At 32.8% G+C, this 13,184-nt stretch overlaps 1 protein-coding gene across 1 annotated transcript in view; it reads right to left on the bottom strand.

The window, feature by feature from the left end:
* LOC123711885 (hydrocephalus-inducing protein-like) overlaps window positions 1-13,143 on the bottom strand; it is a 58,345-nt gene extending 45,202 nt beyond the window's left edge. Inside the window, exons 1-18 of the mRNA XM_045664733.1 lie at window positions 13,015-13,143; window positions 12,422-12,637; window positions 11,441-11,639; window positions 10,631-10,769; window positions 8,428-8,552; window positions 7,919-8,101; window positions 6,307-6,515; window positions 5,554-5,791; window positions 4,674-4,878; window positions 4,241-4,308; window positions 3,671-3,891; window positions 3,194-3,427; window positions 2,012-2,133; window positions 1,755-1,941; window positions 1,210-1,359; window positions 947-1,140; window positions 534-799; window positions 25-464 (exon numbers count right to left, since the gene is read on the bottom strand). Of these exons, the coding sequence (XP_045520689.1) occupies window positions 25-464; window positions 534-799; window positions 947-1,140; window positions 1,210-1,359; window positions 1,755-1,941; window positions 2,012-2,133; window positions 3,194-3,427; window positions 3,671-3,891; window positions 4,241-4,308; window positions 4,674-4,878; window positions 5,554-5,791; window positions 6,307-6,515; window positions 7,919-8,101; window positions 8,428-8,552; window positions 10,631-10,769; window positions 11,441-11,639; window positions 12,422-12,637; window positions 13,015-13,110 (3,492 nt within the window). The 5' untranslated portion in view covers window positions 13,111-13,143. The remainder of the gene's footprint in view (window positions 1-24; window positions 465-533; window positions 800-946; window positions 1,141-1,209; window positions 1,360-1,754; window positions 1,942-2,011; window positions 2,134-3,193; window positions 3,428-3,670; window positions 3,892-4,240; window positions 4,309-4,673; window positions 4,879-5,553; window positions 5,792-6,306; window positions 6,516-7,918; window positions 8,102-8,427; window positions 8,553-10,630; window positions 10,770-11,440; window positions 11,640-12,421; window positions 12,638-13,014) is intronic.
* Between the last annotated feature and the right edge of the window lie 41 nt (window positions 13,144-13,184).

The raw sequence follows: 13,184 nt of genomic DNA, 5'->3' as shown, positions 1-13,184 counted from the left end.
TATGTACAGAATAAGATCTCTTACTTTATTTTTATGGCCTTTAAACTTAACTCGTAACAAATCACAGTAAACACGAGATTTTAGAGACAAATGTTTTGTCGTATCAAATAAAATTTGTATCTTCATAACTTCTTGATCTTCTAATCGTTCTTCGACTGTATGTGTCAAATTAAAAGCCATTTTTATTTTATTTATATCTTGAAAGAAATGAAGAGGTTCATTCCGTAATGGATCCACTGGTTTTAGAGTTAAATAGTCAATAAATATTTTGCACTGGTAAGGGTCACTGTCTGACATTTTAAGAACATTTAAATCTGATTCAGTATAGCAAATGCAACCACAAAGATTTTCCTCTTCAGGTAATATTTTATATGTTGTTTGTTTATGAATGATTGCAAAGGGCGGTTTTACACTGATATCAAAATCTAAGGGTAGTTTTGAAACGTTTCTTATTGTAACGATATCTGAAACCAATTTGCGATAAATATAGTATAAATATTTTATTAAATATAGTTAATAAGATATAATCCTACCTGTTAACTTATAAAATTCGCTATATGGACCGTAATCATACTGAAAATCAATAACATTTAATGAAATTTCTATTTTAGGGTCAACGAATTCTGCAATAATTTGGCACTCGAGTAGTAACTCCTTCTTATTTATCCCTTCCACGCTTCCTACTAGATACCACATTTCTTTAACAGTGGTAACTTTATTGGAAAGGCCAGTTATTGTCAAATCTAACTTCTCACCAGCCGCCACTTTAAAAGATTTCGGCTCCAAGTTATAGAATGCTCTGAAAATTATTCCATATATTTTCTATTACAATTATATAAACATTATATTTTAGACGTATTTTACAATTTGGCCCACTATTGGACTTCCATTTCCAGTTACATCAACAAATTTCAATCTTATTTTATTATTAGTTCATAGATCTTACACAGAATGTTGCTTTGTTTTCGGCGCTTTGTAATACTCGCTCCATTCTAAAGCGTGCATTCGTGTGCCACAGTTTTCCATTACCACTTGACAGTTTAACGGTATTTTAGTAAAATGCCTTCCAAGCACAACCCTGTCTCTAAATTCACCGACTAAAATACTCGTTCCCACACCAGTCGCCGATAGTGGAACCAACTAAAACAAAATAGTTTCTATATATAACCAACTAATGACAGTTACCAACACTAATAAAAAATAACTTACAATATCTTTGACTCTTTCCAACTGAATCACAGCCTTATTAGTATAGCTGTCAGCATCAATAAGATATAGAGTTAGAGTAAGATCTGTTTCACCTTCGGGTTCAATAAATCCTTCTGTAGGGTAAATTTGCCACCGACCATCGCGATTCAACTGGAATTTAATGTATAATATTGCATATCTTAAGCATTATATTTGTATTGTCTTATTGTAGTTCAATCATTGTTGTTGCACAAATAATCTACAACATTGTATATCCGATAATAACGACTAGTTTAGAGAGCAATCTTTAGTCTAGACCTTATTTCTTAGTGAATTATTACAAGTACGCCGGCAAGACTCGTCGTATTTTCTGTAATAATTTGACTTATTATATAGGAAACTAAAACCAGAGAAGAGTGGAAGCCCTTAGAGGAGGCCTATGTCCAAGGACAAGCTGTTTAACAAAAAACAACCGGCTTGCCGATTAATTATTAGTATTTCACGTCTTTTATGTAAAAACTACAGTAATAAAGACTTTTATTATTATTATTATAGGAAACGCTTACCAGAGAAGCTCTAAAATTGACCACCACTGGAGAGTCGTTGCAAAGTGTAAGCGTTTTTTGCGTTTTTGTTAGTAATTTAACTTGGCCCCAATGAAGAGCTATTGGTGTACAAGTAACTATGGGCCGCACACCGCACCCATTTATACGACAAATTTGAACCGGTGACGACAATCCAAAAAGATTAACACTGAAATTGCAATTATTAACGTAGTTTAATCAAGATGTGAAAAAAACTAAATCAAAGTTCTGTTTATTACCATATCGATTGTTCTTGCATTCCCAAGACATTTGTTTTAATTATAACTGGTAAGCATAATGTACAATTTGGTTTAATCAAGCCTTCTTTAACGCCAACTTTAACTTCTAACGTTGATGATTCCTAGAAAAAAAAAACACTAATACTATAATCTTAATATATATAAATCTCCTGTCACGAAGGTTGTCTGCGATGGACTCCTAAACTACTTAACCGATTTTAAATTAAATTGGCACACCATGAGCAGTCTGGTCCAACTTAAGAGTTAGGATAGCTTAGATCTTTAATTATAGTCGCAATTCTATTTTATTGCAAAATTATTTGTCTATAATTAATTGACAGAAGATCCAAAAGATTCTAACAGATGGCGATACTTTTCGACTGAATTGAGTAAGTAATCAATAGATGGCACTGCTATGGTAAACCGACAAACGTGTCATATAAGCTACAATTCAATATCATGATTGAATATGAACAATACCACGTGTTATTGAGGCTAAAGTAAAAATAAATTTATTTTGTAGTAAACGAAATACTGTGAAATTCAATTATTTCTACTTTTTTTTTAATTTTTGGTGTTAGCATAGCCAACCACGTGTTACTTAGACCGAAGTGTAAATCAAATTCATATTATAGTGACGATAATACAGTGAAATTATTCTTTCGTGTCACGGTATTAAGGCAAACCACATTAAGAAGAAACGAAGTTCGCGGGGGCAGCTAGTGTAATATATATACATATATTTATATATATGTCGCGGTACAAGGGTCTCCGAGTTGTTCGTGAGAACAATCGCCGTCGCTTTCGTCACCAGGTGGCATATTTCGAATTTAGATTTAAAGCGCAGTGAGTTCTGCATACGACTTTGCTGGATGCCGTCCAAAACCAAACTGACCGACCAGTTACGTCCCCACATTCGAATCGTACACAGACTTCATTCAAACGCCATCTCTGAAAGATTTAGCATTTGACGCTTTTTTTTAACAACTAATAACGACATCTATGATCGCTTTAACGTAACCTCACCGACATATATATATATATATATACCCCTTACGATATCCTTTAAAATAATTAGTCTAATGATTGATGTTTACTTTTACTATCAAAGTTAATCATTTCAGACACTATACTTGAGTGTTTACAAAACAATAATTTTAAATAGATTAAAACAATGAATACCTCAGGTTCTTCTAATGTAAAATAACCCCAGAACTCATTACAAGTTATCACAATATCACATTTATACGGGAAATCCAAAAAGCATGCACGAAGATTTATATCTGATGCTGGCGTTATAGCAGGAACCAAAGCGTTAAATGTAACAGGTAATGTAATTGGCGGGCTGTCAGACTTGTCCAGTTCTAGTTCCAGAGATGTCTGGTTAGCTCTTATTAAATTTGCTGTCAGGGTTATCTGGAGCACATTACAATTGTTTATAACAGTGATTAAATCTATAGCATACGCATTAAGGTCATATTTTTAGATCGTCCCCTTAAAAATTTAGTAGTTCCAAGAATCATATCGAGTAGCTAGTATATTACCTATAAGTATACCAGACAAATACCGATCCTCCTTTGCTCATTTAAAATGTGTCTTCAAACCAGTATTTAAAACGTAAAGATTTTTTTTATTCATAGAATGATAGAAGTAAGTCACCTTTAAAGATACCCTTGATTCCGGGCCTATATTAACTTTTTGTGGGGCGATATGGAATTCTCTAGGCCATTGTGGGACTGTAGGCTTTGGTTTATTGGTCACAGCATAATCTTCCAAAGTAATACTGCTTATCTCAGGGCCGTCTGACGATATTTTAACATTTGCATTTACATCCACTATAGACTCGTTTATAACCTCTAATTCCATTGTTTTTGGTACACCTTATACAAATTATTAGTGTTATTACATAAAAGTACATTCATAAATTATATTAAAAAGGAAATTTAAGTTACTTTAAATAATAAAATCTTATAAAATAACTATTACGTTAATAAAAATTAAAAAATGTAATTTTTTCTAAGTAACGTTTTGTATATAAGAAAGATATATTTTCCAAGGCATGTCCATGTTACCTTACAGTGTATATGTTTTTTAGAAAATAAATTAGCTCAGACCCAAAAAATCGTCGGTGTGTTTCAGGCACAGAAGCCTGAACACCTATTTTAAAACACATACAGAAATCTAACTCTCGGACATTATATATAACGCATTTGAAAATTATATACTCACCTAAACTGACCATACCAAAATCCAAGCAAGGAATGCTAAACATTAACGATGGATAGATAACAACGCCCCTGAAAAAGAATATTTAGGAAGGTTGCGTTAGAACGCAACTCATATGTACCTCAAAAATGATTTGCACACAGTCAGAGTTGGAACACAATTTAACAATAATTGAATAAGCCTGTTATAAAAGAAGTGGAGATTTTTTCCAACATTTATTTAACGTAATTGGTTAATCGAAGCTTCTAGATACTATTTGTTATGCATTTTTTAGCAGGCGTGTTAGAAATTATTTTTAAACGCCGACAAAGAAATCTGATATTAATTTTATCTAATTTCAATGGAATAAAGGTGCAGCGCCGGGACTAAGTATGTTTCCCTTATCTCAAAAAGGAATTTGTCACAAATTCCATTTCACAGGTCCATTTATACATACTTTAAATACACTTTCAGCACGACATCTGTATCTCGTATAGCGAAATTAATTTCCTCGAAAAACGGTCCTTGATTTGAATTGCAAAATGAAATAACAAATATATCTTTTTCTCCTGGTCTCAAACAATGCATTGTTGGCGTGCACGTAATTTTGCTTCCAAATAAAGGAGGAACGTTTTTATATAATAATACACCATTGATATGACCTGTAAAAAATAAATTCGTGTCAGACATTTATTAACATAAAGGAGAATGATATAAACACACTAAGAGTTTTATCTTATCTGCTTTTGACACCTTAGTTACCAACCAACAGTTACACCCCATCCGTATTAAGCTCCGTAACTCTACGATAAGCCATGTCCTTCAGGCTTGCCATTAATTCCATATCTATTTTCTACAGCATGTCACAAAATAATGTACATTTTTGTCTACCATTCGGAAACAATTGACATTACCCCTACGTATAAAATTTGCCAATTCCGAAATACACATTCTTTGGAATTTTTGGGTCCTTGAACTTGGTTAATTGTTTCACCGGAATTGACCCATGAATTCCGGCTCAAAAACACATCATTTGAGTTCCAGGCGTGACGCCCCGATACATTCATAAAAATATGCAGTCAGTCATCAGACTGTATATGGATTCCACCCGTATCACGAGAACGTCATTCCACAACTGAGTGGAAAGTTCAAGGCAAGAGCGTACTAATTCTTTAAAGGCTGGCAATGCACTCGCGAGTCCTTTGCCATTGAATGTGCGTGGGTAAAACTAAACATCAGAGAAGCCTCCTGCCCATTTGTTCTCTGTTATATAAAAAAGACTAGTACTTAATATATTTACGAACGTATGTTGTTAGGATGAATTGACAATAGCACACCTTTGTTTATAGAGACAATCTCATAGTCGTATTTCTTGTTTATATACACACAATCCATGTCCAGCGTCTCTAAATTTAGGTTTATGGAAGGCGGCAACGATGTGCCGACAATCTTTAGAGGAACGCGGTCATTCACCCCGTCTATGTCCAAATATGCGATTGTGCTAAATTCCCCAATTTCTTTTGGTGAAAACGTTATTGTTATTTCTGTTGATTTCTTAGGCCACAATTTGCCATACTAGAAATTATATTTACTATTATAATAATGAGTAATAATTGTGTTTTATAAATGTGTCTAATGTCTTGTATATTGTAATGCAAATGTTTATAATATCTCTGTAATCTTTATAATTTAAATATAGACTATAGACAGTTAATCATTTCTAGATGTCACACACAGAGCTAATACGTCAGCACTAAGGATAGGGAAGTAAAGATTTATGAAAACAGGAACCCCTTTTCACCTTTTTTGTGGTTAAATCTAATCTCTATTTAATAGACTACCTGCGTCGATTACAGCCAACACAGTTTGAGCCTTTAAGAGACGTTAGGCGTGCTATATGACTAATAATATGACAACAAAATTATACATTTGTATTTATTCAATTCTATTTATAATAAATAGATTGTTGTTTTTAAATTGTTACGTATCCATAGATTCAATAACCTTAAGCCTCAACTCCCAGTATTCTGCTATGATATTAATAAACAATGTTTGCACCTACACATTATTAGCTACGGTTTGTTACTCACAATAGGTGTTATTGAAAAGTGCTTATCCTGATATTGTAACGACTCATCTGCGACCAAAGCCTGGATCTCATCATAGAATATCCTCGTGTAAACACGCTCATGCTCGTCACTACTCAACACGTCATAGTAAACCAGTTTCGCGCATTTCCCGGATTCGAGGTCTTTTAAATTATAAAATACAGATGCTAATTTTACCTTTTCTTCAAAATCTGAAAATCGATTGTACTATTTACTGTCATATTTTTTAATGTTTTCAGTACGTTGCGAATTTCATGCGACACCGCGTTCTACAGCTCTTAACTGTGATTGCATGTGAAAAGTGTAATAATTTAAAGAAAATTCCTATATATAAGGATAAATTATATAAATTTTTACAATATCTATTTGTTTGTAAGCATAAAATTCAGAACTCCGTGTACTTGGGCTTAAACCTCAAAAATTATGTTTTTTCTGTAACGATTGCGGCCGGCTTCAGATTGATACCGGACCTACGAAGTTTAGTTGTGGCACTTCAACAAGAAATCAAGGTTTTGTCAACCTCTATACTGTAATTAATATAATCGAAGCAAGAAAGAAGCATATTATTATACAGGATACTCCTAGTATTCTTTTATTAAAATAACTTTTACACATTTAAAGAAAACACATTTTCAACGTTGAAAAAGGGTATACCTATTAACAAAATCTTCTACGGAAGAACGAAAACGTCTAACAGTAAGCACGACCATAAGTCTTACGTGTTTCACGCACGGAAAAAAGTTTAGTGATAGAAACTCTTATATACCGAAAATGCATAAGGAGCAAAATTCCCAATGAAACGAAAATCGAACAGAACGAAGAAATGAAATTCTCTTGTGTTAATAAATGGGTGAGATAAAGATATTCACCATCCCACTTAACGAGGGAGTCTTACTGCTGGTTATTATAATTAATATAATAAAATGTTACTTATAACAAATATCACATATATTTACAGCAAAAGCTTGCGTTCTTAAAATATCTAATTTGCCTTACTATAAGTAATCAATACTATGAAACAATAGCATTATAGAATACGTAACTAAATCCTCGTACTTCGATCAGACATTACCAATGACCGATGCAACAATAAAAGAAATCTACACAAGAATAGCAAAAGCATGGAAGAACTTTAGAAGTCATACAAAATAAGAAAACGAACATGGTTATTAAAATTATGCTCTTCAATACTACCTGTACAAACAAGCTACAGGTGCGTAAAACATCGATGGAACGATGTTTTTTGTTTATGATAGGGAAGAGAAGAATATACAAAATAAAGAATACAGCTTTAAGAAAAATAAATAAGCTAAAGTGGAAATGGCACATGGCAAGAGGAACAGAAAATGGAGCTAAAAAGTACTAAACCAGTGTCCAAGGTACAGCAAACGAAAGAGGGAGACAACTTAGAATGTGGATAGACCAAAAAATAAACAGTAGGAGTGGTACAGTGCAGAGAGGAATGGCTGGATTTGGTGGAGGCGTTTGTTAAAAAAGGACACACAGATACCTAAAAGAAGATTGGAATAGAAACATGTTTAAATGTAAAAGTATCTGCATTAAAGGCTAAAGTAATTATTAATAATGTACGTACCATAATAAATACAGTCATTCTTCATACACATATATGATAATATATGATCGGATTTATTGGTAATCTTGAAAGTTTGCTGTCGGACTAATGTATTATATGTATCAAAAAATCTCACTACTTGTTTCTCCAACTCAACGCTCACAGTATATGTATGTCCCGATAAATTTATTTGGAAGTTTTCACCTGGAATAAATAACTTAACAATTTTCCATTTCAATTACAAAATTATTGCGGCGGCACAAAAGAATTAATAAATAAAATTCGCGACAAAATGGCTATTATTTTCCCCTTTAATTAAGTCCTCAGTCCAATACCATATTTCCTCTATTATATTCTTTATTTAGTTAGTCATGTGTCAATGATAAAAGATTGTATTCTAATGCGCATATCTATATAAACCTACAAATTTTTATCCAAATTGTGGTATCAACACATTATTAACAGGTGGCATCATAACTCGCCATGTGCATAAATGATTTTCTGAGTACATTAATAATTATTCAAAATACCTGATTCAAAAATAACGTTCAATGTGCTATTTATGTCGCCCAAGCGCATTGTCTTCATCGCAATTCGTACGTCAACTTTTTGACTAGGATTCAAATACGCAGATTTGGGTTGGACCGAAAATGGACTGCAATTTCATCGTAACTTTTATTGTAAAAAAAATATGATACGTTTTATTTAATTGGTATATGTCAACAAAACTAGTCAAGTCATTGACAAGGGTATTGTAGAGAGATGGTAAGTGGTGTCCCGGCGTAATGGCGCAAGGGAGTTAAATTTTAATCGTTGTCGCGTGCGTAATATATACCGCATACCGTATAGCATTTACTTTTGTATGATTCATCATTGAAGGATCCAGTGTTTTAGTGAGATACTGATACACCGTTGATGGTAAATGCTAGTTTTAATCTTATCGATTATTTGATTCCATTTTTTATTATACTGACACGCGACAGCCGAACCAGCGCATATTATTTCACCGAGGGAAGGGAGCATCCTGGATATAGCTTCCGGATACCCAGGCCCACACATACTTTTTGGTCCCTCGAGCCGTATATGTATCATATCTCTTAGTTAGGCATATGTATTTATTTTTCGTATCTTCTTTAACGTATTTTAGGTTCGTTAAGTTAAATTGCCGGTGGGTATTTTCTTACCTGTATAACGACAAATTTAATAGATTTTTTAAAATATGTATCCGTATTTCGTATCCCGTATTTCGTATTTACATATTTAATAATATATTGTGCCTGATTTGGTGAGAATGATCATGCGTAATTAATCTCTACTTTTGTCTAAAAATTGTTTCACAGTTAACGTTAGTAATAAATCTGTTTATGGTTGAATTTAATCGTATTGTTGATATTTCATTTTACTTTGATATTTTTATAAAGTTAATTTTGGAATAATTAATAATTATTTGTTGATAACATGGATAAAAGAACAAGAACAAAGGCCGGTGAATGTTCACCAAACGAGTTGGAACATGTTCCAAGTTCCATATTATTATTGCAAACACGACAAAATTCGTATTTTGCTAAGATTCAATCATTATTAGAAACATTTTTCCAAATCAAAACGTCTAAGCACTTCGTACTGAATTTAATGACTTAGTATCTCAATTAAAAATTGAGAAAATGAAGCATAATCCTCAATTCAATCCTTCTTTTCACACATGAGAGTCCTTTGAGGAACTGTACGCAACCATAGGGAAATTTCAACTTCCGATAAGGTGTTCTATCTTTGTGGGCAACTAACAGGAAAGGCCCTTACTGTGATCGCCGGCATAAACCCAACGGCAAATAATTATGATTTACTTTATTCTACCTTAATTGACAAATATCAAGACATACGGTCACTAGGCTTTTATTATTTGGATAATATTTTTAATTTTAAAACATTAACAACGGCTTCTACAGACGGTTTAAATAGTTTTCTTCATAATTTTGTTACATCAACTACAGCTTTTGAAAAACTAAAAATAGCTAATAAATTGGATTTTTTGTTTTTATTTTTGGCACTTAACAAAATAGACAATTATTTCATTTGAGAATTCCTTTAGAAAAGAAAATATACCCTGTTATACGCAATTAATTATTTTTTTGAGGGAACAGTGTAAAGTTTTGGAACGAACAAATTCTACCATGATGAAACCGGCTAATAATAAATATTCCAAAAGCGTAAAAACATAAAACCACAAATTGCATTTCTGTTAAAAGTTGTAGAACGTGCAATTCCAATACACACGATACATTGCTGCATTTTTCGTCAAATCCCAGTTTACTTGAAAAACAGGCCAAACCGTTCGAACCTGTTATCGACGGACTGCGATCAAACGCTCGAGCCATTGAGTCGCAGTGGATACCGCGATACCCAGGCCCACACAGGTATTCTTGTTTTATTTTACATTCCAACACCCACCACGATACATTATAAAAAAAAAGCAATCGTAATGGATACGTAAAGATGGATCGTTGTGTAGAAAATTTAAGGTGATATTCGTGGGCTTATATGAAATTAAACCAAAACACGAACACTGCTAATAGAATATATTATGTGAAGGTCGACCTGATAATAACAGTAATTATCGCATTGTCGCATACGAATATATTTGTCTGCCTTAACGTAATTTTTGATGTCTACCCGAAACGTGAACACACAAGGGTTATACCAACTAATTGAGTACTGACAGTAAAATAGTATTACCTTCTCGTAGATAAAGTGAATCCTCCAGGCACTGTACCAACGTTACGCAACGATACTAAAATATCTTTTTCTACTTTCAGCGGAGTTTTTGGAATAACCACGTTATCTGGAAAGTCAAATACAGGTCGCGGTCCCATTGCTGAAATATAATTCGTTATGTGCATTAGTATAGTTTATTTATTTATTAAAGTTTATATTATAGTAAATACGATATATCACTCAAATCTAAAATGTATGACAATTTGGGTAAACATAAATTATTAAAAAAAATCTAACAGTTAAAAATACCAAAATTTTTTGTAAAACAAAAAAAAAATTCGTGGAGTGGTTCGAGATAGGCTTTCTTAAAACCGATCAGCCCACCGCCTGCTATAACCAGCTCCTCGAAAGAGGTGCCTGAACTCCTATGTTGGTTTTTGCTGAAGGAATTTGGTAAATTTTCAAAAATTATCCACTTTTGAGCCAAAACTAAAAACTACTTTTGTTTATTACTTGCTTTTATGTAATTTCTAAGCATATTGTTTCAGAACCTCTAAATAAGTATTATATATGACGTAGTTCTAACAAGTAAGGTTCATGAGATCTTCTCTTCTTTTTCTTGTCCAATAAAAAGGTTTCCATTTAGCTAATAGTTTCAATAAACTATTCATACTAATCCGAACTTGACCACTTGTGGCCTAGCCAACACTGAAGCACTCAGGTCCTGGATTCCATTCCTAAAAACTGTTTCTAGGTACACAAACTAAGGGAACACTCGACTTTTTAGACTCAGTAAACCCTTTACCAACAAGATTTAAATATAAAATTTACCTATTAATGGTACAATGTACTGGTCAACATCGGTATAGAAAGTTACCCGATGGGTATAATCTTCATATTGAGCTGGTTGAAACGTAATAGCAAAAGTAGCACTTATTCCAGGGGCCAGCCTAGATAGCAACTGATTTCCACATGGTTTAATAAAAAAATACGACGATTCTTTGAAAACCATATTAAGGAATGTAGGAGCCTGTAAAAATGCTTGAAGTATTATGAATCTAAGAAGCTCTTAAGCAGTGTTACCCAACGTGGCGACCATAATTTTAGTTGTTCATTGTTTATAAACAATTTCCTAGTGATTTTTTACTAAACTATATCATTTAAGTTTCTGAAGTGAAGAAATAAATTTTTAATATTAAAAATTATGTATGTCACATATTGTTACGCAATTTTTAGAAAGGCTAAGGTGTGGCATGGCACAAAAAAAGCATGGGAAACTGCTGCTTTTATTTTGAGCCTATCCAGTTTAAGGGGAAATTTAAATCTAATATGAAAGACCATATACCAGCCCTGTACAGAAAGTTCTAAAATAGTCAATATTTATAAGCTGTCCCACCAACTTTGCGTTAATTTTTTATTTATTTAGGCAACCCTTTTAGTAGCTACACATCAACATATGAAGAAGAATTCCAGAAGGATTTTAGGTGTTTTTCATAAGTGCACAGAGCACTTTTTTTATTGTATAGAAATCATAAAATATTGTTATAATTTTCACCTTTAAAGGAAATTCTTTAACTAGGAGTAGCAAATGTAAATTTATTATTGATGTTCATAAGTGTACATTGCGTTACCTATATCTACACTAATATTATAAGAGGAAATATTTTATTGTCTGAAAATGTGAAAATGGTCAAAATTCTTTAATCATTGCAATCCTACATTACCCTGAATATAGCCTATATTATATAGAATATTATCTTAAACTATTAAAAAAAAAACTATTTCTACTACATTAAAAAATATATTACAAACCTTGCTTATATTCTTAACTGAAAACTTGGCAACAATCTTATCGTTCGGCTTAAAATTTTGAAAGACAATAACTTTCGGTGAAAAAGACAACACAATTTTATTACTTTTGCTTCCGGAAATGACATAATTGTCGATTTGTATCGCATGTAAGGACTGTAATCTTTCCAATGTTGACATTTTCATCTCTCTGATATAATCCGATGGAGTTATCTGTAACTGTGTTTAAAATATTACTATAATAAATGTCCAGTACAAAGCCTGGTCATAGAGATTGGTTTTTTAAAGCTTTTGTTGTCGAAAATCGTATATTTAAATAAAACAGCGAGAGACTCCCGCTGACCACGATTGCTGTACAGCAACCCATCGTATATAAATAGTATTTGCGTATGTTCCCGTTAATATGAATTAATGTATCCAATAGTAAACAAAGACGGCATAACAAATACTTGACGACAATTTCCTGAGCATAAACTCGAGACATCAATTCAGATGTATGCATTAATTGTACCGACCTCATCAGTACAGTCAATACAACAACACAGGTAAAACTAGAGAAACCTAGTCTTCTATAAAATACAGACTTAAATCATTACCTCTTCCGAATGTCCCACCGACTTCTTCTGGGCGATGAGATGGTACAAATCGGCTGTAAAGTACCCATTCTGTTTGAACTTTTGTAATAACTCCATAAAGGAATATAAAACAATCGCTAACTTTCAACGTTTCCGTTGTGAGTTGTTTACGTTTTATGGCATTTAATTTG

This window comes from Pieris brassicae, chromosome 7, assembly GCF_905147105.1.
Source record: "Pieris brassicae chromosome 7, ilPieBrab1.1, whole genome shotgun sequence".
Classification (NCBI taxonomy): Eukaryota; Metazoa; Arthropoda; class Insecta; order Lepidoptera; family Pieridae; genus Pieris; species Pieris brassicae.
This window is presented reverse-complemented; position numbering and strand designations above follow the sequence as displayed.